The 26,095-nt window shown below is 41.8% G+C and overlaps 1 protein-coding gene across 3 annotated transcripts; it reads right to left on the bottom strand.

Moving 5' to 3' along the window:
* Positions 1-39: 39 nt before the first annotated feature.
* On the bottom strand, positions 40-24,412 carry homer1b (homer scaffold protein 1b). Of its 3 annotated transcripts, XM_063490728.1 has the most exons (9): positions 23,925-24,412; positions 18,204-18,360; positions 16,139-16,270; positions 13,815-13,907; positions 10,654-10,802; positions 3,190-3,346; positions 2,831-2,941; positions 2,659-2,739; positions 40-2,561 (listed from the first exon to the last, which is right to left on the bottom strand). In XM_063490728.1, exons 1-9 carry the CDS (start codon positions 23,942-23,944, stop codon positions 2,370-2,372), a joined length of 1,092 nt encoding a protein of 363 aa, XP_063346798.1. In that variant the 5' UTR covers positions 23,945-24,412; the 3' UTR covers positions 40-2,369. The 3 variants fall into 3 exon arrangements, with proteins under 3 accessions (XP_063346798.1, XP_063346796.1, XP_063346799.1); XM_063490726.1 differs by lacking the exon at positions 23,925-24,412 and having other exon boundaries at positions 18,204-18,574; XM_063490729.1 differs by lacking the exons at positions 40-2,561; positions 2,659-2,739; positions 2,831-2,941; positions 3,190-3,346 and adding an exon at positions 9,313-10,392.
* Between the last annotated feature and the right edge of the window lie 1,683 nt (positions 24,413-26,095).

A 26,095-nucleotide genomic window follows, 5' to 3' on the forward strand; every position in this document is an offset into this window, starting at 1 on the left:
CCGCGGTCACTGTATTTGAATAAAAAACATAGCATTTCTTAGTTCACAGAGGTGTGTTTCTTTGACTTTGAATTCAACAGAGGGTGTAGTTTGGCTGAAGCACCAACAAGTATGTCTCCTGATCGTTTGTCACCGGCATGTGATAAATCCCTTCAGCTGCGAACTCACAAGTCTCACCAGTCTATGAACATCGTTGGCCTGAGGTACCTCTTTAATATCATGAGTTCAAAATTACTTTAAATAGTCAAAAATATTGCCAGTCTTCTCATACCTCTAAATACAATAATAATACCTACATTTAAATACCATAAGTTACAAAACAGGAGAATGAAAAGCTTCTTATCCACTACTGTACAAAGGCATTCATTAACAATAGCATTAATATTAAGGTACTCCGTCTCTGTCACTCAACCGTCAACGTTAAACCAGAAAAAAAAAGTAACATTTCCCTTTACATGAGACTTATTCCAGTGTATTAACCTGCAGAAAGCTGCTGTGGTATTACTTAATACAAATCTAATACATAGAGGGAGTTATGACAGTGAAATAAAGCGCAAACAAGGTGCACTTTAGAAATGGAGTCAATTTTAGGGAAGCGAGTTCAAGGTACAGCTTTAGATTTTACCTGCATAAATGCTGCTGTATACGTTAAGTCTATATTTGGGTACAGAATGTGTAAAACTGTGTTTTTAACACATTTAAAATGCACAGAAGAGTTTTTGTTGTTGCTGTTTTCAACCTACAGGCTGAACACTCATAGGTTAATACACAACAATAAGCCACCCCAAGGCGTTACTGCATTTTGAGTCTTCCAGCCATTCATTTAAACGCAGTCATGAGTAGAAAGTTGTCTTATACATTTCTATAATTATATCATCAGTGTTATATTCTGTGTAAAAAAAGAATAGAAACTGAGTGCAGTTCTGTATTCACCAGTGAGGAGTGAAAACCTGCGGCCAGTTTCACTGAGGGTGGAGATTTTACGAACACCAAGATGACACTCTAGAAGCCCTTCACGATGCACTACTTCGACCAGACAGGGCTGCCACACAGTTTTACGGTCAAAAGTAGTACACTTTCTGTTGGACAGGGGGAGACCAGCTTAGTTGCATTTGACCTATATCTGCATGAGTCCACTGAGTAGAGTACCTGATAGAGTTGGATAGAAGGTGTCGAAAAGAGCCTGTCTGGTATTGCTCAGTGTGAGAGTGTGTGTGAGTGTGTGTGTGTTAAGTGTCGGCGGCCTTATTGTCCACAATGTTTCTCTGCACACACGCACACACACACACACACACATATTATATACAAACACTTCTCCACTCATGTGTGCTTGAAGGCACACATTATGTCAGGCCTTGTTCAGAAACACACACCACACTGAGTTTGGCAGGAAGACAGGTCTGTGATGGTGGAAGCAGTCCGGATGCAGAAATCCTTCATGTTGAATATAACGTGGGCACACACACCCGAAACTTTCTGTGTGGCATGAACAATGCCTCTGGAAGATTTAGTAGTCGTCTATCGTATAGGAATTTAAACTGGCTGCGGACATACAGAAGTAAACCGAACTATATTTTTCCCAGGTTGGGATTTGGGGTGTGGGGAGGGGGCAGCTGTGATGTTACTCCAGACAAATAGGTAAGACTGACTGATTTGTTGTATTGAGAGTCATCCTTTAATTCTCTTCTGGCAGCCCGAGCTCAAACATGGGGCTTCTCTGTTCAGTTCTCGTCTGTACAGTAAGTCACTTTGGATCAAAGCATCTGCTAGTTAGAGGACAATATTTTCGGGGGGATTTGGCAGCTTTGGCGCAGTTCTCTGAGTCTTAACAGCAATTATTTCCACATGACTTTCAACGCTCCCCTCCAGGGGGGTGGGGTGGGGGTGGGGGTGCAGTTTAGAGTGGAAGCAGGGGGAGGGGGGTGACGGTGTGGTGTGATGCTGCAAGCTGTGGTGCAGCTCTCCCAGTCAAACAGTAGATGGCACTGAGGCACAGTTCTCAAGTTAACTCTTTGCGAAAGGGTGTGTGTGTGGGTGGGTGGGTGTGTGTCTGTGTGTGTGTGGGTAGGTTGGGGGGGCATTAACTACCAGTTCAGCCGAGGTTATGCCTACACCAGCCCATCAGAAGGCAAGCTGAGGTAGACCCTGCATCGTCGCAAACCACAGGAGCGCCTGCGGTTGGCAGGAACTGGATGCCTGCAAGGTAAAAAAAACAGGGGAACAGCTGCCCTTTCTGACTGAAATATGAATGTGGGCAGTGTCTCATTTTAATCTGTGTGGGTTGTGAAGGGGAAAAGGGGGCATAGTGGGTAGGTGTCAGAGTAAGTTGTTATATGGCTCTGTCTGTGAAGTTTAGGTAACTTTGTCTTCTAGCTGGCCTCCTCTATGAGCCGAGCCAAGGTGTCTCTGAGCTCCGTCAGCTCAAAGATCTTGCCGTCCAGCAGCTCCAGCAGCGTCCGCAGGCTCTTCCTAAAGTTCTCCTGCTCCTCCTGGTTCTCTTCCAGCCTCTGCTCTGCACCCGCCAGCTGCTCCTCGAGCACGCGGCTGCGCAGCTCCGTCTCCTGCGCACAGTGAGATGATGTTGGCATGTTAGTGTGTTAAGGTGGGGCGATTTTTTGGAGGATAGAAGATACAGACCGTCCCACTCTTTTGACTCACCTCGAGTTTCTGGGTGAGTGTGTCTTTCTGCTCCATCAGGTCATTCATGTTTTCCAGTTCTTCTTTCAACTTTTCCATTTCCTGGGGGGTGTAAGAAAAACAGTAAAGTGCTGTGTAAATTAAATTTAACATGCATGAGCCTTTTCATTTTGGGGAAAAATCACACACACACCTCTTCTTTATCCCTTAGTGCAGTCTCTAGTTCTTCTATGGTTTGGTTGAGCTCAGTCTTCTGGGATTTGATCACTGGGGTTTGGTTGCTCTGGCATTCAAGTTCAGTCACCTGCAAGAATAAATTGTGGACATCATTATTCAGATCCAGAGAGGAACCGGTGTAACAGAAACAGGCTCTCTGTCTCATTCCCAGACGACTCTCCCGCATGCTTACACTCAGCTCTCTTTTATTCTTTTTCCCTCTCATCCCAACTTCAGAGCACCCCCACCAAATGATCACCCCTTTTTAAATTGAAATGATTTAATCACACATGAAAACAAACAAGCATCCCTGTGGCCCCCCCATTCCTCGCTCACCCGTTTGTGTAGTCTCTCTGCCTCTTCCTGGTAGGCGGCCAGTTGCTGTTTCCACTGTTTGACGTTGGCAGTGGACTCCAGCAGAGCTGCCGTTAGCTTGGCATTGTTCCCCTTTAGTGCCTCCAGCTCAGCTTCCCAGTGTTTTGTCATGGCCGGGCTGCAGAACACAGGGAAACACATGCTGTCAGTTCACCAACAGTGACATTAGATGATAAGTGCTCGTGTTTCCATGATAATGCATGGTGAAAATCCATCAATCCATCGAACAATAATGCAAATTATTATTAAAAAATACTTCATAGTTATCATTTTCTGTTGTGTTAGATCATTTCATTGTACATCTAATAAGGTTTGCATCTCTCATTGTAATCCGTACTTTTATTGGGCTTCACTGAGCTGATTACTTCAGTTTACCAAGAAGGTTACGTTTTTTTATTTGTCTGTTTGTGTGTAAACAAGATTACACAAAAGCTTCCAGGCCAGTTTTCCTGAAAGTTGGAGGAGAGCGACAAATGTTCACATTTTAAGGACCCTTTCGGGGCAAAGAGCAGGCCCACAGATTTTAGCCTGAAGATTTGGTTTAAAGTCCGACTAAGGGTTAAGATTAAGATTAGGATTAGGAATGTAGTAGCTCTGGTTAGGGTTATAATAAATCCCCAGAAATGTAACTCAGTGCTCTGAATTGATAGAAACACGACTGGGTGTAAAGGAATGCATTTTATCAAATCTGCTATTAACTGTAATCTTACCAGCTAATCTGGTAAATTTGTTACTGTTAACACAACAGAGGGATATAATTTAACTGATGGAAATGGTCAGTATGATTTGTTTTGTGTTTACGTGACCATGAAACTGTATGTCACAGTATAAAATACAAATAATACCTTTTAGAAAGAATATTCCTAAATACACAAACATGAGATAACATGGAGCAACGACTGCAGTGGGCACTCAGGCTGGAGGTCAGCACTTCACGGGCAGTAGCTGTGAAAGCAGCTGTCTGCCAGATGAGCTATAATCTGAGATTATATCTTTTAGACTGGCTGGAGCCTAATCTGGTCCAGCTACTCACAGAGTAGATGACGAAGTGATTGAATGTGACTGATTTTCATGCGCCTACAAAAAAAAAAGATTTTTGTCCTTTTCATTCATAGGTTCAGAGCTGTATAGTATATATCTTATTATATATTATATATATATAATAAATGGGGAACAATATACTGTTTAAATATGTACAAACAGTATATTATACAAGCAAACAAAATAGAAAATAGGTGCAGAGTTTGTACAATTCTAAAAAGCCTGAAAGTCAATATTTGTTATGCAACACATTAATTCTTTAACATAGCCTGAACTCTCTCAGGCAAACTGTCGGGACATTTCATTAAGTAGTCTTCAGGAATATTTCTTCAGATTTCGGGAAAGATAATCAAAGCTCTTCTTTGCATGCTGGCTGTCTTTTGTTTAATTCTCTGTTCTCAGATGATCCCACACTGCTTCAGGTAATGTTGAGGTCTGGGCACTGGGGAGGCCAATGACTGATAGTGTTCCACTGTTGTTTGGGTTTTTTTCTCTGTCAGCTAAGTTTTTAATGCATTTGCAGTGTTTTTCCACATTTAAAAAGGGTATCGTATTATGTAAAAGACTCAAATCCTTTGTCATTCCAATGAATTTTATCAAGTTCTCCAACATCACTGGCTGAAATGCAGCCTAATGACAGAGCTTCCACCATGTTTTACAGATGATTGTAGACACTCACTGTTGTACCTCTCCTGACTTCCTCTGTGCATACTGATGATAATTTGAATCAAAATTTTAAAATTTAGATTCATCACTGCACAAGATCTGTTGCCACTGATTTTCAGTCCAGTTCTTGTGTAACTTGTCATACACTCAAAAAAAGGAAACTGGGTGGTTACATTTACAAGTTAACTTGTCATTTGAACAAAATATTGTCAAGTTTCTATGGTGAACGCAATCAAATCATGTTGGATCTGCAACTTAATTTGTTCTTGTTCAGATGACATGATACAATCTAGGAAGTGTGGTTAGTTGCCTGCACTCACGAAATTCACAAGATCACACGAGATTTCAAACCACAGGAAAATCACTGGGGTTATAAGAGGCAGACAACCATGGCAACATAAGTGCTGTTGCTATTTATTGTGGTTTAACCTGTCAAGGACAAAAACATAAAGAAAATTCTGCATCAAGCATAGCTTCCATACTTTTGTTATGTCTGGATTGACAGCTCAAGGGCATGGTGTTAGCGCTGTTGCTTCAGAGCAAGAAGGTCCTGGGTTCAAATCCACAATCTGGTCAAGTTTGCAATGGGTTCTCTGGTACTCTGGTTTCTTCTACAGTTAAAAGTCATGCAGTTATTAGGGTTAGGGTAACTGATGATTCTAAATTACCCAAAGGTGTTAATGTGAGTGCAAATGGTTGTTTGTCTCTATGTGATAGACTGGTGACCTGTCCAGGGTGTACCCTATCACTTCAGGGTTGTGCCCTCTGCAGCCCAGACAAAGATACGAGGATGGATAGATTGGAAGTTGTTGTAAATCCGGTGAATTTTTTGTTGAACATTGTCTAATATGAACACAACATGTACTACAGACATAAGTTACATTTGCTCATTCAACAAGATTAACAGAAGTGTAACAAATATTTTACTAGTTCATGTAACAAGACTGACTTTTGATGTGCTGAAGTGTTTAAACAATATAACGTGAATTTAAATTAATTTAATTAGACTAACTTGGCACAAACATGTTGACTGAATAAAATTCAAATTAATTGAATGTTAATGTTAATATTATGTTACACTTACAAACATATATCGTGTTGAAACAACACAATCAAGATGGATTAATATAAAATGATTTCCATTTGTTTAGATGGAATATAAGTGGCGAGATAAAATTCTGTTCATCCAATGAATTATTTTTTTGAGTGCACCTCAGTCTTTCCTGAGCTTCCGCTGAGACCATTTCTGATGAGGCTTCAGTAAACAGTCAGGCCTGTGTCCGATTTTTTCTGGATTTTTTTTTCTTTTCATATTTCTTTCGAACATGACTTTCAGACACAGATCATGTTCTATAGATAGTTTTTGTTTAGGCCTGTGACTTCTTTTGTTCTCCATTTGTCCTGGTTTCCCGAAGGTGCTTCTCAACATCCCAAGTTATGCTAAGGTTTTGGTTAAACAGCTCTGCGTTTAACCAAACTGTGTGATTTTTGGCATCATGTCATAGATTTTGCTACATATATGGAAACATATTATGTGTTTTTGTGACAGGGTGCTAGTAACAAAGTTCCTAAAGATACAATTTGAAATTGCTTCTGTTATGCATTGACACAACAATTCATTCTTTGGATAAGGTGGCTTTCTTTGCTCAAAAACCCTCAGGTATAAGAACTGGACTGGAAATGTCCAAAGAAAAAAACTTTGAAACACCTTCCGAAAGCCTGGTGAACAAACTGCTCAGGACCGCTTAAAAAACACACACACACACAAGAAAATCTGGCTCCTAGTGTATTAGTAAGTGCAACTTTATGTAGGGAAATGTTTCTTATGTGCTCTCCTGTTATATCTGTACACTGCATACAGTATCTCTAGATTTATGTAACATCTATTCCCTGTCTCTCACATAATGTCTGACTTTGGCGCCATTAGATCTAAACTCTGTCGAGCACCTGCATCAAGTCAAGTATCCCTGAAAAAGGAACTCCTACTCCCACACATACTTCACTGTAATTTTTCACACTGGTGCAAACACAAAAGGAAGCTTAGCTCGCTCAAGGGGTGATGAGGGTCTGTATGATCCATAACAATGTTTTCAGTTCTGTTTTGTTCCACCCCCTCATTGACACACACACACACAAACTGTATAGCCCACTGTATATGCTCACACACTGCAGCAGCACTCCACTTTTCCGTAACACCCACTCTGCGAAGAGTAAAAGCGAGAAAGCCCAGAAAGAATTCACTCAGGACTCCCACGGCGCCTTCACTTCTTACACAACAGCCACCCCCTCCGTAAGCGCAAGTGTGTCTGCATGTGTGACGCATAGGAGGGAGACGACACCTCATCCTACACATGCACATATTACCAGACACACAACCCCAACCCCCCAACTACACACACACACACACATGCTCATACACAGATGGAGCAGAGCTGTCACCAAGGCATGCCTCCCCGCCAATGTATAAACCCCACGCTGCACCAGCTCGGAGAGCCAGAGTGCAGGCAAGACGTCAAGATGTGAAGACGGAGACAGACGGAGACAGCGAGGGAGAGCGACAAAGGGAGAACTGGAGAGTGCAAGATGTTTTGACACTGGTGTTCGTCTTCATTAAACGAGTCTGGCTCAGAGGTTTCAGGGGGGCACCTGAGCACTGTTCTGGCTGAGGATGGCAGGGCAGAGAGGAAAGTGTGTGTGAGACACAATGAGGGTAAGTTTAATACTGCTGTGCCACTGAACTACTATCATTTACATGTCAGAAATGTTAATAGAAATAGATGTTTTTCAGTTGGTGTTTCTTGATTTCTGGTGCTTTTAAAATGTAAAAATGAATGTGATGTTTTAAAAAAAATCATTTCCTGTTTGTATCAGTTTGAAATTGTAAATACAATGGAATTAACTCTTTTTTTCTTTGTGATGATATGTATCATTAAGGCAGCCATTAAAGGAGCAGATTTAATCCAGTCTCAGATTCACATTTTTATTTTACTAATTGTATTTTTTTTTTTAATTAAATGTTATTTTTCAAGCAAAATTCTGAAAGTTTTTTGTGTTTTGAAGATACATACACACACTGATCTATACACACTGCCAATACATCATGAGCATCAACACTCTGTTTTTTGCTTTGCTGCTTCACAATCTCAAGCGTCATCTCAATAAAGATACCGAACACAAAGCGTAAACTTATTTCTGCAGCTCTCTTATGTTTCTGGCGCGTCCTGACCACTGCTGGTTGCCAGGTAGGTTCTTTCTCCTCGCACAGCCCTTCAAGAAGCGGGGAGGCTGAGCAGTTGCCATGGCAGCACAAGTGGAATGGAGACACTGGCACGGTCTCCTTTCATGCAAGCCTACCGCAAACCCACTGACAGACGCCTACATCCTCCGACATTAGAGCACCATTCACACACAGCCCCGGCAGTCCCAACAAAAAAGGTCTTACAATATTCAGAAAACCATTCAAAGCGAGTCCGGTGCAGACCTGCCAAGCCACGCTCACGTCCGGATATAAAAACTCTCTCGTGGACCTGCTTTCTTTCATCCCTCCTCCCTCTGCCCTCTGCTCCCACACATGCCTGCCTACTCAGCCCCGCTAAGCAACAGTGCGGTACCTACACATATACACTATGATGATCAACATCGTCATCAACAGATATACAGCCAAGCCAAGCCATCACAGAGGTCTCCACTCTTTTTGTACACTGACGCCTGAGTCTCCACAAAATAGCATAGAACTAAGCACATAAAATACACTAAAAAACACTGTATTCCTTTTTTGCCCCTTCTCCTTTTTGCTATCAACCAGCTGTCAAAAAACACATTTTCACATCGGTTCGCAGAACAGTCCGATGATATAAGACTGGCAAAGTGTGAATCATCGAGAGACAGAAAAATGAAGGGTTACGTGGTAAAATATTTGGATGGCTCTTGCTTCTACCCTCACTGCATATGCCTCTGAGAACACGTGAGACAGAGGTTCGCTTGTTACGTCCACAACTTGCCATCGCAAATGCAGAGAGTCGACCCCGTCTCCCACGCATGCAGCATTAATAGACACATGAGCAGCAAGGCTGCAGCAGGCAGTGGGTGTCCTCTCTACATCCCGCTCTCACTTCACAGATCCGTGAAGCCTCACAGACATCATCGTGCGGTGGCAGGATTTTGCGAGCATACACTTCACAGACTTTCCCTCATTAATAAGTTCTTAATAAGTACTTCTAAGTCTATTCAAGATCTCAAAATGTATGTTTAAAATATTTAAAAAGCTTCTCCAGTCACATGCCAGTATTTAAACAAATGAAAAAACAAAAGAATGATAATACATTAAGCGATTGATATTGATTGATATCTTTAATTAATAAGAATCGCAGCCAGAGAAATAACCAAAGTGGCACAAGTTACAGAGGTTTTACAAATAAAAAGACCCGTGTGTACAGTGGACTACAAGTGACATTGGATAACATTTCCTCTCCTCAGAAAAAAAGAAAAACACTCAGTTGAACAACTCAAACTGATTGCCCATTCCTGTCTGTTCAGTTTATTTATTGTGCTGAGAGTGTGTGTGCAGTTGGTGCTGTGCTGTTTAGGTATGAGTGACTCATGTACAGACTTTATACAAGCACCTCTCCCTCTCTGTCGTTCTCGCTATTCCCAGTTTCTGACACATACTCTCTGTCTCTGTCTGTCTGTCTTGCACTCTCTGCCTCCCACTACCCACAGTGTGTTATATAAGTCTTACATAAATGCTTCATCGACAACTTTTTGGCGATGAGCCTCGCACAACTGCACCTTTTCAGAAAGCCATTGTACACAACAAAAATATTTACACGACTCTTTAACCTCTGAATCTTACACAGTCTGGTGAATATGAACCAGGATTAACAATCACAAGCAACATGAGTTATCCATTTCAGAGGAATGTACACAACAGTACTGGTGCATGCATAGAGGTGACACCAACACCTACTCAGTCAAGAGATTTGAATTTGACATGATGTTATTGCATCGCAGTAGCATACACAAAATTAGAAATGTGCTTGAGTTTTCTCACCGAGCATGCTCAGACTGAACAAAAATAAATAAGTGAAATTATTTCTCAGACCTGAGAAACACTCAAAGTTACATCGTTTGCTGGTCCAGTGTGTAAATATCACTGATCATAATTCAAGAAGAACTCTTGCGCCCATATCACCGCATTCGTCCTTACTGGAGTTTTGGCGTGCTGGTTTAACCTTACTTTTTAAAAGTTGCTAAACAGGCAGTGCATCAGGTTTTTGGAAAGAGCACCCTCCCTGTTGCTGATCTGCAATCGGGCTCTTAATTTTTGAAAGCTTTGATCCTGAACATTTTTTTTCCTGTTCGTTTGTTTGTTTTGCGTAGTTATGGTGTCGCAGTAGTCAGGACTTGAACTGACATCCCTATCAGAAAGAGCAGACCCGACAAGTCTTAAACTGCTCCCTAGAGAGGAAAAACATGAGAGAGTAGCGGTGAATAGAAGGCGTTCACGACCATGCTGACATGCAACATATAAAGGTGAACACGCATAAAGAAAGGAGGTGCAGGCTACACGTCTGTGCCTCAGACAAACAGCAGACAAACCACCAATCATATTAATTTTGTTATTTTGGCATTGTTTGTGTTAGATATGACTGTGACAGCAGCTGCATGCTCACGTGGTTATGACTGCGTTAATGTCACACATCATAATGTGGGATGTACCTGTGTGCAAAGGCCAGAGCGTTCTGTGCCGGCTCGGGACGGGCGTCTGAGTTGGGAGTCGTGTCACAGATTTCATCTGTGCCGTTGATGTTTTCCATGGGCGGAGTCACCGGGGTCAAAGGTGATGAGAGCTCGCCTGCTGGAGACTCCTGCATGTGGACACGGTGATTCAGCTGTTAATGTCAGTTAAACATAATAATCAAGCAGAACATGCAAACAGTGGTTGAATTTTCAAGACAAATAGCATTAGGTGTTTAAGAAAACTGGGTAATAGATAGTAGTTATCATGAGCTTGTAACCCATCAAGTATTTTTCCCAATAAAACGACTCATTTATTCCTCTAATTTTAAGCACCGTAAGATAAGATGTCTTGGTTTTTTTCATACTAACAAGCTATAACCAAAAAAAATTTTATTTTAAACATTTTTAAAAACTTTTTTACATTTCTTTCAATAATTATTTAAACAGTTAATTGTTTCAGCTCCTTTCCACACACTCAAATAAACTATAGCTAATGCACAGTACTGTGCAAAGGTCTTAAGCCACCCCTCATTCATTTATGAGTTTGTAAAATTCTAAAAAGCTTGAAAGTCAAAGTTAAAAGAAAATTTAAAGCGATCCCACACTGCTTCAGTAATTTTGATGTCTGCGGGCTGGGGAGACTCATAGTTTTATATTCTCATGATAAAAAATGAAGCTGTTAACAATCAGATGCTTTCCAGATGGTACTGCATGGTGGATCAGTACCTGCTGGTCTGTTTTTGTGTTCAAAGTGCCATCATTTTTAACAAAATCTCCAACTCAATTGGATGAAATGCAGTTCCAAGACATAACAGAGCCTCCTCCATGTTTTACAGACGCTCACTGTTGTACATCAGTGTAAAGTGGTTTAGCAATCAAAAAAAGCATTCCTCTGGAATTGGTCAGTGAAAAAGCAGCCAATGTCCAAAGAAAGACCTCTAGAAAGCACTTTACAATGTTACAACAAACTCTGCCTCTGTGTAAGTGAACTTCAAAGAAATCAGACTTTAGCACAGTACCCAATATAAAGCTTATATTATTAAAATCATATAAAAACATAATAATGTCTGTGATATTATAAAATTACGACAAGATTTAAAAACAAAGCAATGATATTTTGAAAACGGGAGGCGCTCTCTCACTGTTAAAGCTCTCACTACTGTGTCGCTAAAATTTTTGACATTCCTACAGGACATTAAATTAGCAGTCTATAGCACTGGGAAATTAGAGAATTACAGATTAATTCTTATCTTTATATCCCATACAACCCCAGGATTATACAAGAGACAAATGATTTGGCTGCTGCACTTACATAAAACAAAGCTATTAAGACTCAGGGCTTGGGCACAATACAGTAACACAATAATGCTGCCTGTACGCCTCTAATGGGCAAGAAGGAAGTGAGAGATAAGAGGAAGATTATGCCTGGTTTTACATTTTGTGCTCCGCATTCATTAGTATATGATTTAATATCTGTTCAGGATGCATTTCCACTGAGATTCGGCCTATTGGGACCAGCATATAGAAGTTAGCTCTATTCTCAGCTTGTTTCAGTAGAATAATTTGTGTCTCATGATTAATTTTTATTTTACCTCATTTAGACGAGGTAAAGGAGAGGATCTAGAGGTCAGAATAAAAAGCCAGCAGGCATGTGGGTAAAACACCACCTTTCAGCAGGGACCCTGGTGTAGAGCTTCGCAGCCTCTAGCTGCAGGTGGTGCTGAGAGCTGCAGGTAGTGCTGAGAGCTGCAAGTGCAGACTTCAACCCCAGGTGAGGGAGCAGCTATTCTCCTGGCTTCATTAAAAGACTTCCTCACATGGTACTGTAGCATTTTAACCTATGTGGGCTGCGGCACATATAGTAGGCTGCAGTACAGCAGGAGGCTGCTCCCCTAGCCTCCATAAGAAAAAAACATGAAGCCGGTTAACAGATTTTGGCACAGTTACAAATACTTTAAAACACTCTATTATTACTATTATTATCATCATTTCCTCCACAACCTAAAGGCTAGCATACAGGCTAATTTTTTGCCACAATGAGCACAGTTTTTTTGTAATCTATGGCACAGATACATGTAGAAAAAATATGTACCACACTGATAGCTTATGCCCACACACTATATATAAAATATGGATGTTACTGGTGGGTCAGAAAAGTGAAGCCAATACATTGACCTGCGGCCATTCTAATGGCCAGCAGATGGCGACTCTTTTGGCTGCAAAATTAATTCTATTTGTTCTGAAGCTTTGGCGGAAATAAACCTACTTCTATATCCAGATAAATATTTTTCTGATGAGTTCATGGGATCGGTTGCTAGTATAATGACTTCTAAAATATAGCATTAACTTAATTTTCTAATTAAGATAGCATTTAGAGAAAAAATAGACAATAAGAGTCTTCTTATTCCCACAGTGAGTGGTTTGCCCTGTCTCCATATGCCTTCCTTTGTCTCTTCTTTTTCCTCCATCTAGTCATGGTAGATAAATACCCCTCCATGAGTCTGGTTCCACTCGAGGTTTCTTCCTGTTAAAGGTGATTTTTTTTTCCCCTTCCCACTGTTGCCTAGCACTTGCTCACAGAGAATCATCTGATTTTTAGTGTTTTCTCCATAATACTGTAGGGTCTTTACCCTACAATATAAAGAACCTTGAAGCAACTGTTGTTGTGATTTGTCGCTATATAAATAAACTTCAACTTAAAGTTCATCGGGGGCATGGATACTTTAGCTGTGCAGTGCCCTTTTGTTTCTCATTCAACTCCACCCTCACCCGTGACATGTGGTGACAACAAATTAAAATGGCCAGAACCATAATGCTTCAAAACTGGAGTCCATAAACCTATAGGAAATGTAATTTTAGCTACATCTGCCTAGGAACCACATAACAACAGACTACCATGGGCATTTATATGTAAGTTTTGGGGGAGAGGTGTTGCTTGTTTGTTTTTATTTATTTTGAGGTTTTTTTTGTTTTTTTGCAGATAAAAATTGGTCAAATAAAATAGAATTAAAGGTAAAATTATTGTTTTTCCTGCTTATAAGTGTTTATTACTCAACATGACTGTGACAGTAGTCATGAGTAGTCGTGTAAGAGTACTGTGGTGGTGGTGTTGTGATTAAGTTAGGGCATACTGAACATACCTGAGAAGGAGATGTGGCCATGTCCATCTTTTCTTGACTCTTCTCCTTAGCAAGTCTTGCTGCTTCTTTATATTCTGCAAACTTCTCTGCAAACTGGACACAGAGGACAAGTGCGTGAGTGATTGTGTGCTGTACTTCCTACAATAATGTGGCTTAATCTGTGCAGTATGTATGCATCTGTATGTGCAGAATAAATGGACTTAAATGGGCTGTGAGAGAAAGAAAGAGCTCAGTACGTATTAGGTCAGCTGTGACGTATAGAGAGAAGCTGTTTCCATTAAAAAGCTGCAGTTGAATTTTGAGAAGAATTACCCATAATTCCTCTGCAGAAATATGACCCAGCAGGGTCTCCAATGACAACCTTTCCATTGGACATGCACACACATACTTAGAGCTAACCAAACTGTGCCATTTTCCTCTTAGACTTTTCCTGTAATGAGAAGTTGTCAGCGGCTGAAGTTGATCTCTTGGGTTATTTTGGTCGAGAGCAAAGATACATTCAGCCAGGCTGAAGCGGTAAGGCGAGCTCAGCTGAGGGGCTTTGAGCAAATATAAACACTCTGGCACATACACACTAGCCCACCTCCCCAATGTCCCTTTAGGGTGTGGTTCATCACTGATGCGACTCCCACACTAATTTAGTATATACAGTACTGCAGAGGGCTGAGTGGTGAAGAAAATCAAATTGACTCAGCTGAAGTCGGTCTTGTGTCCGCCATTAGTGGAGTTGCAATAAGTAACTCAATATCATTTTACTTCAGTGCAATATAATAGTCCTGGTTCTGTGCTTTAAATGCATAAGTTTAGTTTAAGTGCTTCGGGAGTTTTGGCACTGTGGTTATCTGAGAAGTGAATTAGATTATTTCTAATTTAAAAGAAAGAAAATACTTCCACTTGGCTGGCAGGTATTTCTTAGAGTTCCTGTTCACAGACTAACTGCCTGCAAGTCGGTTAAAACACTGATGTTGAGCATTTGCAAGTAACTTGAGAAAAGTATTTTGTTGATCATCATCATTATTATTATTGTTAATTTTTCATCCTCTGTATTGAGGTTAGGTGTACCCTTCCTCTCGCCCTATAACAGACTAGACAGGGTCCAGTCACCCTGCAGCCCAGAATTAGGTAAGTGGAAACAAATGGCTGGATGAATAAACTGAACTGACTGTGCAGGTTATTGTAAGCTTTACTTATGTATAATGTCTTATTAAGATTATAAATTATACTTGCATAAACTCACAATAAGATTCAGTGATACCAAGCAGTTGTCTTACTGTAATACAGCAACCGTCTACCTTACAGACACATAATTGGATAATTTGGTACCTGGCCACTGAGCAGAGTCCAGTTAGTGACAAACTGCTGTGCACAGCACCTTTAGTCCTTGCCGAAGTGCTCCATTTCCAAAGCAGCCGTCAAATTAAGAACATACGAGGCTGAGAAATCCAGAGTTTTGGCCCCTTTCTTAAGTCATGAGCCAAAAAAAGAGCCAAAAAGAGGACAGGTTATGTAGTTCTTCTCATGATAAATACACTGAAGCCAGTTGGTGTAAACCAGCATGTGAAATGCAAAGTGCGCCACTTTAAACTCTGAAGCACAACCACTGGCTCCTATCTTTTCTGCTAATGGGAGTTTTATACTGACGAAGCATGAGCGAGAAATTTGTTTGAGGGATTTTGAGATGGAGGAAAAGAACACTTGACCTTCAGCAACCTTCAGGTCACATGACCACACCGAGTTATTGTGCGGTATAAAACAAGGAATGCTTATAAGTATTGTTAACAGCCTCGTTATCCTCTCCTTCCTGGCACAGACGACGTGTCTGTACTGCTGAGTTTGGTAGTAACGTGTGTGTGTGTGTGTGTGTGTGTGTGTGTGTGTGTGTGTGTGTGTGTGTGTGTGTGTGTGTGTGTGTGTGTGTGCCTGGGTGTGTGCATGAGGTGTCCTAACAGTCGGGATGCTGTGAGTGTGCCTGGTTCATGACAGAGCTTAATCACACTGCAGAGGAGAGAAATCACCAGCTCAAAAGTGAAAACACTCGTATACTGTACACACAGAACGCCCAGTCAGGACTAACTGCCCAACGAAGGAGCTACGCTTTGAGAGAAACTGTAGCAAGCAGAGGAAAGAAAGCTGAAATGCCATCCTCTCTCAGGGACCGTGAAGAAGAAGAAGAAGAAGAAACAGCAAGAAGCTCTGTGATTGATGCTGAAAGGTTTATAGTAGAGGTGGTTTGAGTGTGTGTGCGTGCATCCCTGTGTGTGTGTGTGTGTGTGTGTGTGTGTGTGTGTGTGTGTGTGTAGTGTTTGGGTGGATAGGGGTGGTACCTTGGATAGATGATGCTCAGTGGAGAATCCCAGTCCATAGACAGTGTTAGCTCGGCTGTCCGCCCACTGCCCAAATTTCTGTGAGGTCTTTGTGAACGTCATGTTGGGGCTGATGGTGCTGTTGATTATTGCCTGCAAAAAAAAAGAGCAGACCCACTTAATATGCATCAAATTAACTGTGTGTATCACGACAGGAGGTACCAAACAGAGAGCTAGAAAGATTTAAAGTGAGAAAGTTGGTGAAACTCTCCATTGTATGTATGTGGAACACACATTAGCTAAAAGCCTAGTTTCTTTATTTTTCTTATTTACATCTTGATCCAGAGTGACTCTGTTCGATTATATCCTGATACGTGCTCAGATGAACAGAATCAACTTTTTCGATCTTTGATTGTAAGTAACTAACTATTTCAGGTCTTTGTGAAGGTATCTTTGCTTTTCAAAATAAAATATCAAAGTGATTCTTCGACTAATTCGATTTTTGACTATTTCACTTCTCAGTTTCTCTCATTTTATAGAACAAATAACTATTTGATTCTAAAAATACAACCTTTCACCTAGTCTAAACAAATACTGTGGTACTGTGTGCCTTAGAAATCCCCTCTAGACCTAAATCTTTTTTTTTTAAAGTGTGCAGTTCAGAACATGATGGTGACGTGTCTTTGTTGTTGTTGTTTTTATTATTATAGCAGATAGCAGCTTCCATTTACAGACAATCCCACAAACACTGAACGTGGCTTTTAACAAATACACTGATATTAATAAGACACTACAGTATCCAGGCATTTTAAATAGATTATTAAGATTCTTTAAGCGTTACTATTTTCATCAGGAGTGACCAGGATTAGAAATGAGAACATCAGAGGGAAAGCTCAGGTTGAAAAGTTTGGAGACAAAGTTAGAGAGGCAAAGTTGAGATGGTTTATAACATGTGCATGAGGGATAGTGGATATATTCGATAAAGGGAGGACATTTAATGGATATAGTGAAAAAGGACATGCAGAGGGATGTGGAACAGAGGAGGATGCTAAGGATGAGGTGAAATGGAGGTAGATGATCTGCTGCGGCGACCTTTAAAGGATCCAGCCAAATGAAGAAGATTGAGAAAAAAAATTAAAATGATTGGTTTATAGAGATTCACATCTTCAATGGGAAACAAAGAGACTCAATGCAACAGAGGGATTGTCAAAGTCAGAAAATACTGAGAGACGGACTAGAGAAAAGAAAAGAAACACCAGAAATCTTCAGCCTTTTCCTCCATTTTCCATGAACCAGAATTGAAGTGTACCTCTTTTACATAATTCAGCTGGCTTTGTTAAAAAACACTAATGTAGGACAAATTAATGGCTGATCAATTAGCAGTGTTGTGTAATGCTTGGCATTCTAGTTGGCATCAATGCACGATGCTTTATTAGTGAAGGGGAGAAGTCACTGAGTGTGTGTTACATAACAGTTGAACTTAGCTATCTATTTTGTGCTGGATGATATGAGACGATTGCTAAATTGACCATGTTGAAGACCTGGTTCTTTTCTGTATGTGTCTCCTTGTTTCTATTTCTTTTTCTCCTCACACTGTCATCTGTTTTTCTAATTTAGCTTCACCCCTCCTTTCTCCGTAACAGGCAGGGCGCGTGCATGTGTGCAGTGCCTATAAAGAGCTCCAATCTGCCCTTAGTCATGCAAAGCTAGGGCCAATCACACCAAGTACCCCTCCTGGATATCTAACAAAAAGAATATCCTAAGATATAAGTATAGAAGTGCAGATAGACACTAAAGAGCAGTTGCATGAGTGAAACATGAGCTGCCGGTCTCGGGACGTCCTACAAACCCTGAGCTCTCTTAAGAGGTGTTTGCACATTAGTTTCCAAATATAATAAATTATAAACACCATTAAAACTCAGTGAATTGCAGTGAAGCCTGTTTGATGACTGATGAGGTAATTACACTGAAACATCTGGAACATCATAATAAAACCACAACAGTTGGCAAAAATGAAAAGCAGCCGGTGTTTCATATGCAACATTTGGGGTAAGACGTGAATCAGCAACCCGGATGAGCCGCTCACCTTGGTGCCGTCCAGGCTGATGATGCGGTAGACGTTGCGCGTGCTGTCGTAGAAGTAGGAAACCGTGACGGCATGCTTGCTGGTGGGCAGCCAGTTCTTCTTGGTGTTGGGATCGATCTGGAAGACGTGGGCCCGCGTGCTGTAGATGGGCTGCTCCCTGAAGGGAACGAAGAAGAAGTGGTGAACCTCTTTGTGCCGCAACACCAACGTCTCACCAAACCCGCCGCCAGCAACGAAACCCCTGCTGCCCACAGGGGAGTCAGATCGCCCGGGTAAATGAACAACCAGCTCACCATCCTCCATAGTTACACCACAGACACAGAGGCTGTCACCGAGTTACTACATACTCAGTGACTTGTATACGAATGAGAAGCTGGCTTAACTGAGTTCAATCATACATGTTAAACCTAAACTTCCTCTCATATTGGATGTCTACCCAGAACACACTCTGTCCTTCTTTCTTTGCAAGGCAGCACCCCGTCTCTCTGCTCTGATATGGGAATGCCTGCAGCACCAAGCGAGGGTCACACAGGAGGAAAGGAGAGGGTTTCAGGCTAAATATAGACAGTAGGCCACAGTTAACTAGCATAGACACACCCCACTGAGCTGCAGTTTCCACACACACAAACATACAAAAACAACGACACAAACATGATGGGATTTTAAATCTGCATCCTCGTGTGCGTGCGTGGAAGGGGTCTGCACTTGTGTAGATCATCTGCACATGACCAGCCCCCTATTACGGGTTTATCTGAGATGTCTTAATTCCTATTTGACCTCTGTGTGACGTTCAAGCCAGGGCTTAGATTAGCCCCTATTAGGGCTGAAAATTATATAACAGTCATTTAAAAAAAAATTTTTTAGACAACCCATCGCCCCTGTGCAACCTTCACCCTTCATTCACTTACCCCCTCCTCTCCCCGTTTGCTCCTACAGTGCCCTCATATATTGCACCATTGTTGGGGCTTCTTGGGTAATATCTACAGTCAGTACACACACAAACTCAAAGCGCAGGGTGCTGAGGGAGATATTCTGGGCTGGCAGTGCTGGCAGAGAACGAGATAGAGAAGTGCTTACACTGCACTGAGGGGGTGATGGGGGACATCAAAGGCTTGCTGTATAAATGAATATTAAAATTCAACAGCAGCACCCCTCCTGTGTGTGATTAGCCAAGACTGGGAAAGACAGAAAAACACGAAGACAGGGGAAAGGGAGAGAAAAGGCAGAAAGGAGAATGATGGGGGGGGGGAATGTGGAGTATAGGAAGTCAGGGAGTGAATCTGGGATGATTAATGCCGCTCCACAAAGCTGCTTGTGGAGTGCTGTGCGCGAATTATCATAATCATCGACAGCAGTGTAAGTGGCGGTACTGTGAGTCATTTCAACTCTCTCCCAGCACACATCACACAACCACGGCCTGTCGGTATGATCTGTGCAATAGCCGCTTTGGCAACTCGCGTCGTTTTTCATTGCATAATTTGATGAAGCTGTGGCAAATTTTCCTCTCCTTGTCGTTTGATTGTGTGCGTGTGCGTGCCGAACACATACTCGTTCTTGGGCTTTCATTTTTACATAAATGCCTTTGCCAAAGAGTTTTGTTCCAAAATGACACCCACTAGTTGTCAAGAAAAGAAAAAGCAGAACTCACTCCTACAATTGAACTTTTAAAAGAAAGCAAAATAAATGAGGGAATTTGATTGCAAAATGTGCATAAGAATCATTTCTCGAGTCTTCTGCCTTCCTTTAAAAGATGGCCCAGTCCATAATGGCTTCAGATTCATCATGCATTCCCCCATTGCAGTCCTTTTTGTTGTCTACAGTGATCTGCCCTGAGCCAATAGCCTGGCATAGTTAGCAGTTATGGGATGGCATGAAGGTCAGTTCGGTACGTGCTGATCCTCTTGCACTCCAGCAATGAACTCTGTTTTATCAACAGGGGACCCGCACTGAAAGTGCCTACAAAAGCTGCAAGGAAAGGTATGAGACCCTACCTGCTTCCCATCACCGATGAACTAAGTAAATATATGCTACGGGGGGGGGGGGGGGGGGGGGGCGCACTTCAGTGGGATGTGAGTGGGAAGGAACAAAGTGCGGAGGAGGAAGAAAAACACAGAGGAAGAAGAAGAAGAGGAGGAGGAGAAGGAGGGGGCGTTTAGCATGCAGAGTACACTGCGTGACACAAGGGCAGGTGATGGAACATGAATGTTAAGACAGAGAGAAAGACGGGGCCGGCAGAATGACTGAGGGAGGAAGAGTGATAAAGTGAGAGAAGAAGGGAGGGATGAGGAAAATGTGGAGGAGGTGATAAATGTAGGAGAAGCTCGAGAACTGATAAATCCACTCATCTTCCAGTAGGAGAAGACAAGAAGAGTGGGAAGCTTTAACTGCAACACAGTGTGGCAGAAACGAGCATGCGAACCGACTGCGAGCTGCTCAAATCTGAGCAGCTCGGGAACACAACACAAGCACGCCAAAGTGTCAAGCGGCTTCACGAGTAGGTTGTGTGCCCGAGACACTCTGTTGACTTCATTGTATGTATTATCTCTCCATAACGATGGAGAGATAATACTTGTTCGGTTTTTAATACGGTATGAAATGAGACTTTAAAAGGGAGCTGGTGTTGTCATTCCCAGCTCCATAATCATCATAATCTTCTGGTACTATGCTAGAGGAGCTTTGCATGAGTCACAGCTCAAAATAATGCTTATTTATCTCGTGCAGGGCCTTCGGGTTACTCTCTATCTGAAACATGAAATGATCATATTGTGGCTGCCCCTTCTCTTTAACAGAGGGAGCCAAAAGCAGCAAAAAAACTTCTGAATCTGCATTTTGAGCAGACTAAAGTCTGACGTCTTAGTTCACATGGATTACTTGCACATGTGCTTACTTCATTATTTGAGATTTTGGCCATATTTAATATGACCATCCATTATAACAGTAAAGAAGAAAAACCACAGTAAATCCCTTTAAATTACTGCCTCTCACATTTGACACATGAGTTTTTGAGACCTCTACATCATGAGTGTGATTTTTTTCTCTACAAAATGTAGCTGAAATTATAGAAAAAAAAATCTCAAATATGCAAACTGATATTTCTTTTTTTGTGTGTTTGTTTGAATTTGTCAGAAGGTTCAAAAATTAGAATTTTCTGGCAATAATTTACGGGTTCAGGCTTTACGGGGTTAATGCTGAGCAGTTTTCTAAGCGTGATAAGGAACACGTTTCAGATTTGGCGTTTATAGAAGTCCTATCTACAAATTAATTGACGGGGGCAGGTCACCTACCCCAAGGGTGTTGTGAATTAAAGGGTGAATACTATTCATACTACTATTTTGATAGTTCTGATTTTATTTTCACAAGTTTTGAGCTGTGTCTGCCTTCACTCCAGCACAATAGGAGTGAATAAAAATAGATCTGAAAAACATCTCCTAACAGAAGAAACGTCTTTGTGAGGCTCAGTAATGCTCATTCCATTCTTGTGTGCAGATTTCACTGTAACTACTTCTAAATAGTAGAAACATCTTTTCGTGGCAATGAGCGCTACATTTGTGGATCGGGAATTTAAAGACTGAATTGAACAAAATGTGACAAAGTGGGGGGGAAAAATTGGGGGTGAACCACTGCACCCTTTAGGATATGGTGCCAAGCTATGGTGCACACCATGCGTATGAATGTACCAAATGTTCTGTGGTACATACACACATCTGGATTTCCGGGAGTGGAAAAAGGTGTTGCCTACACCGCCTCTTGTGCTTCAGGGGTTTGATGCACAGATGTGGGCACGGTTTCCAGTCTCAGCTCACACATTTTATAGCACAAAAGGCTGTGCTTTAGTTTCTACTCCAGTGTGTCCCCTTCAACTGTGCAGCTGCCCCTAGCTAGGCAAAAAGCTGAAACAGAAGCATAATAATGAAACAGCCCCATCTCAAGAGATCTCACTTTCCCTTGCCACCTACACCCCATAGAACATGTCCTCATTTCCAGAGTTTTTCATTATTTGAACAGAAAAGCGCTTGAGATGGAGTAGATCTTATTTAAGGTGGAGAGAGGTTAATAATGGGACAAGTCACTGTTGCACTGTCTACCGGGAATAGTTGGGTTACCTAAAGTGTGTGTGTCTGTGTTTACACTTGTAAACACACATACTCTCTCTCTGTCTCTCTCACACACACAAACATGTGCAAACGAGCAAAGGCAAAGACAGAGAGAGAAACAAGTCTGTCTGTGCATCGATTGTATTTGCAAAAGGAAGTGAGTGAATACCAGAGAGGGTGTTGATAGACATCTCTAATGTTATCCTCTGTGCCATCACCATCAGCGCTGGGGGAAGGCTTGGAATAAAACCACTCGAGGCTGGAAGTTAAATGTAACTTTATCTGTCTGTGTACTACACCCTATCTGCACCTATTCAGACACTGCAAGCGGCGCGGTGCTTTTAATCCGAGTTTACAATTAGTCCAACTGCAGATCAATTGAGTCATTGAGTCAGTTGCATAACAGTAACTTAGTCACCAGTATGGCAGAGCCTGGTGGAGAGCTGAAGCTGAGTGGGACATGGCCGAATGATGTGCAGCCCACACTGTGGGAGGGCAGAGTGGGCGACTGTGAGGCCTCCAGAGTATTGTAAATAGTTAATGCAGGAGTTTTGGCTGATGCCTTAGAATCGCACTGTGCCCTGTGCCACATTGTTTACCCCCTGCTGTGCAATTAATCACAATGAACTGCGGGAGACAGCCGTTAATGAACGGCAGGCTTGGTGGGGGAAATGGACCGCTGAGCTCGGGGTTAGGGGATATGCAAATGAGCGGCGCTGTGTGCACACCAGGCGGCTGTTTCACTGATGGAAGCCTGTTGTTGAGGATGTGTATGGCAGTGGTCACTGTGCTGCCATAAAAAGACAGAAAGCCACCTTTTGTCATTACAGAGCCCAGTGCAGCATAGCTATATATGACACCCCCCTGCCTCTGACTGTTCAAACCCTTCTCTGGAGCAGGAACAGCATGTACAATTCATCACACACTGTCTGTGACTGGGAGTATACAAGAACAAATGCTGCCCTTTAACATGATTTCTTTAAGAATTTCATAACTACCTATAATGAAGTAGGGGGGTAAACATAGGGACCTGGATAAAGCAGCTCATTTTCATACTGCAGTGTGTCAGATTTGAAGAATTAAAGAATAACAAAGAACTTAAACTTTGCTTTATTTTGGTAAACACAGCCAAAGCCCCTATAAGACCCACCGGTATAATCCCACTTTGGGAATGACTGCAGATTAACAGAGTATTTTGATCCTAAAAGTTTGAAGCTAGACTTAACTTCTGAATGAGGTTTATGTTAAGCATTATGTTTGTGTTTATTCTTCCTTTTTAAACCTAGAAAACGGCAGGCCTGCTTCATGGAGGAAATGAATAAGTTGTCTCGTTATATGAATGCCTTGTTTAGTGTGCAGCACATCAAGGCCGTGAACAGAGCACTTCGTAATCACACGTCATACAGCCTTTTGAACATGCATCCACCACACGCTCTATTAAACGCCACGCAAGGCGTGTGATATAGAATTTGGGTACATTTTTACGCATAGTCTCCGGTCGTTATTTTTTGCCTGCTGTGTTTTCACGGCAGGCAAGTTCATACCCCGAGAGGCAGCTGCAGCTGATGTAAAAACAGAAAACAAGGGAAGAAAACTAGTCAGTCTGTGGGATAATAACCACACTTACCCCATTGTTGTGGCTGACATGAAACCTGACCGCTGAGCCTCTTTTCCCCCCTTTTATTTGGCTGTCAAAACCTCCCGAAATCTCTAGGATTGGCCGCTGCGTATGAAGGTCTTTTCACTACACGACAGCCTCCACAGTATCACCGTCGGTGCGTCTGCAGGAATTTGATGACAACTGCTCCATTCCCCCCTCCGCTGTCACCGCGTGAATTCACACATACATGTTGTTCTGCACATGGCACGGAAACCAGACCTCGTCCTCCTTCGGCGTTAAGCGCTTGGTAATGAAGCAGCAGTAGCAGCAGAAGCACTGTGGGAGATCCAGCAGCGCAGGGTCCAGTGGAGATCCGACAGGCGCCCTGCTGTTGTCGTGTAAATTACGGATCCTTACTGGAAAGGGTGGAGAAGCCCTGCTGCCTAAACTGGGAAAGACAACCCTCATTTAGCCAGTAGATAACGCGCAGCATCACACTGTCCACCCGCGTCTCTCTCCCCCCACCTCTCTCTCTCTGATATTACCACAGCCTCACGGGCTACACCCCCACTCTCCCGCCCAGACTATTCCACAGCATTTCCACTCACTCTTTATTAGTTGTGTATGTCCTAATCAAATCAAATCACGCACTTCTTCAACACAAAATCATACCCGTTTTGTCTCTCTCTCTGATTCACCAAACTGACAAATTATCAGTCCTTATCAATATTGGTTCCCATGAATTAAAACGTGCTGCTGTAGCTTTATTTGAGCTTTACTATTGATCCAAGCCCCCCACCCCTCCCTCCCTGCCATAACCGCTCCACATCTGGCTGATGCTGATGCATCCGCTTCCCTCCTACTCAGTTCATGTCAGTATTGAACTGCCGACGTCACGACACCATCCTCCGCAGTGACGTCACTCGGAGCTCTAGAGACCGATGCCGTTTGATGCTTTATGAGAAGTTTACTGGGAAGTAACCTCCTCACTAGGGCTGTAAAGGAAACATTATTCCGCTAGTGTAATAGGTAATTTCCTACTTTAATATTCTGTTTGTTTTTTTCTCTCGCTGTGAATACCAGCAGCCCGAGGTGATGCAGAGAACAGGTCATTTATTTCTGAAAATAGGAAAAATAAAAATAACCCCTAGAAAAATAAATAACCCATTATTTAGTTTGTTGGCCCTGCTCTCTGGCAGCTCAGAATATGATACGATATGATATGATATGATATGATATGATATGATATGATATGATATGATATGATATGATATGATATGATACACCCATACAACTTTCATTTGGGTTTATTGTTTGTAATTCCTGCATATTTGTTTTTTTTAAAATGATATTCTTCTCCAGTCTAGGGGTCATGATTAGTCTACAGGTGCTGTTTTGTGAGTTGTTGTTGTCGTTGTTTTTTTTTTTTAATGTATCTGTCGAGTAACCAAACCCTAGAACAGCATCTAATTCTGGGGATACAAATAATATGAAGCCATAAAGTGTAAGCACATCTTGAAGAAATAGAAAAATAGAAAACAGCAAATAATTTATTTAAAAGCAGTTGGTTAATGAAAGCAGCCTATCTTTTATTATGGTGTAGATTTATTAGCTTACCTTCTCACAGTAAGGTCATGTCTAATCACTGAAAAATGTACAGTGTGAAAGGAGAAAATACATTTTTTCATATCAGCTAACAATGACTTAAATTTGTGAATTTTTAACAGCTTAATAGTAGAGAGTGTGGAGAGTGAAGTGAGGATATCATTTGGGACCAAATCCTAAAGCTTCTCAACAGACAATAGATAATAGATAATATGAAAGGAGCCATTGTGATTTTACTAGGCTTTATCTGATCCCCTGCCACCATTCAAATTAACCTCATTTGAATACACAGTATTGTGCAAAAGTCTTAAGCCACCCCTCATTTCTTTATACTTTCCTCACTTTACCTTTTTATTGAGCCACTTAACACTGACCTATGATGAATCAGTGAATCACGATGCAGTGAACAGGCACCTAATTTAAGGGATGAGCCAGCGTGGTCTCTACTCATAACAGAGAACTTAGCAAAGAAGCAATTTTAAATTGTATCTTTAGGCACTTTATTCTTAGCAGCCTGTCGCAAAAACAGAAAAAACAATCCAATTTCTTTAATTTAATCTGTGAAAAATGCACTTGACTTTGACAGACATGAG

Source organism: Pelmatolapia mariae, linkage group LG12, assembly GCF_036321145.2.
Source record: "Pelmatolapia mariae isolate MD_Pm_ZW linkage group LG12, Pm_UMD_F_2, whole genome shotgun sequence".
NCBI lineage: Eukaryota > Metazoa > Chordata > Actinopteri > Cichliformes > Cichlidae > Pelmatolapia > Pelmatolapia mariae.

Excerpts from the sequence above, each read along its gene's own strand:
- homer1b (XM_063490726.1), bottom strand. The coding sequence starts at position 18,506 with ATGGAGGATGGTGAGCTGGTTGTTCATTTACCCGGGCGATCTGACTCC. Across the intron at positions 13,908-16,138 it reads CTGAGCATCATCTATCCAAG|TTTGCAGAGAAGTTTGCAGA; the intron begins GTACCACCCCTA and ends CTCTGTGTCCAG. Across the intron at positions 3,347-10,653 it reads GCTCTGGCCTTTGCACACAG|CCCGGCCATGACAAAACACT; the intron begins GTACATCCCACA and ends TGTGTTCTGCAG.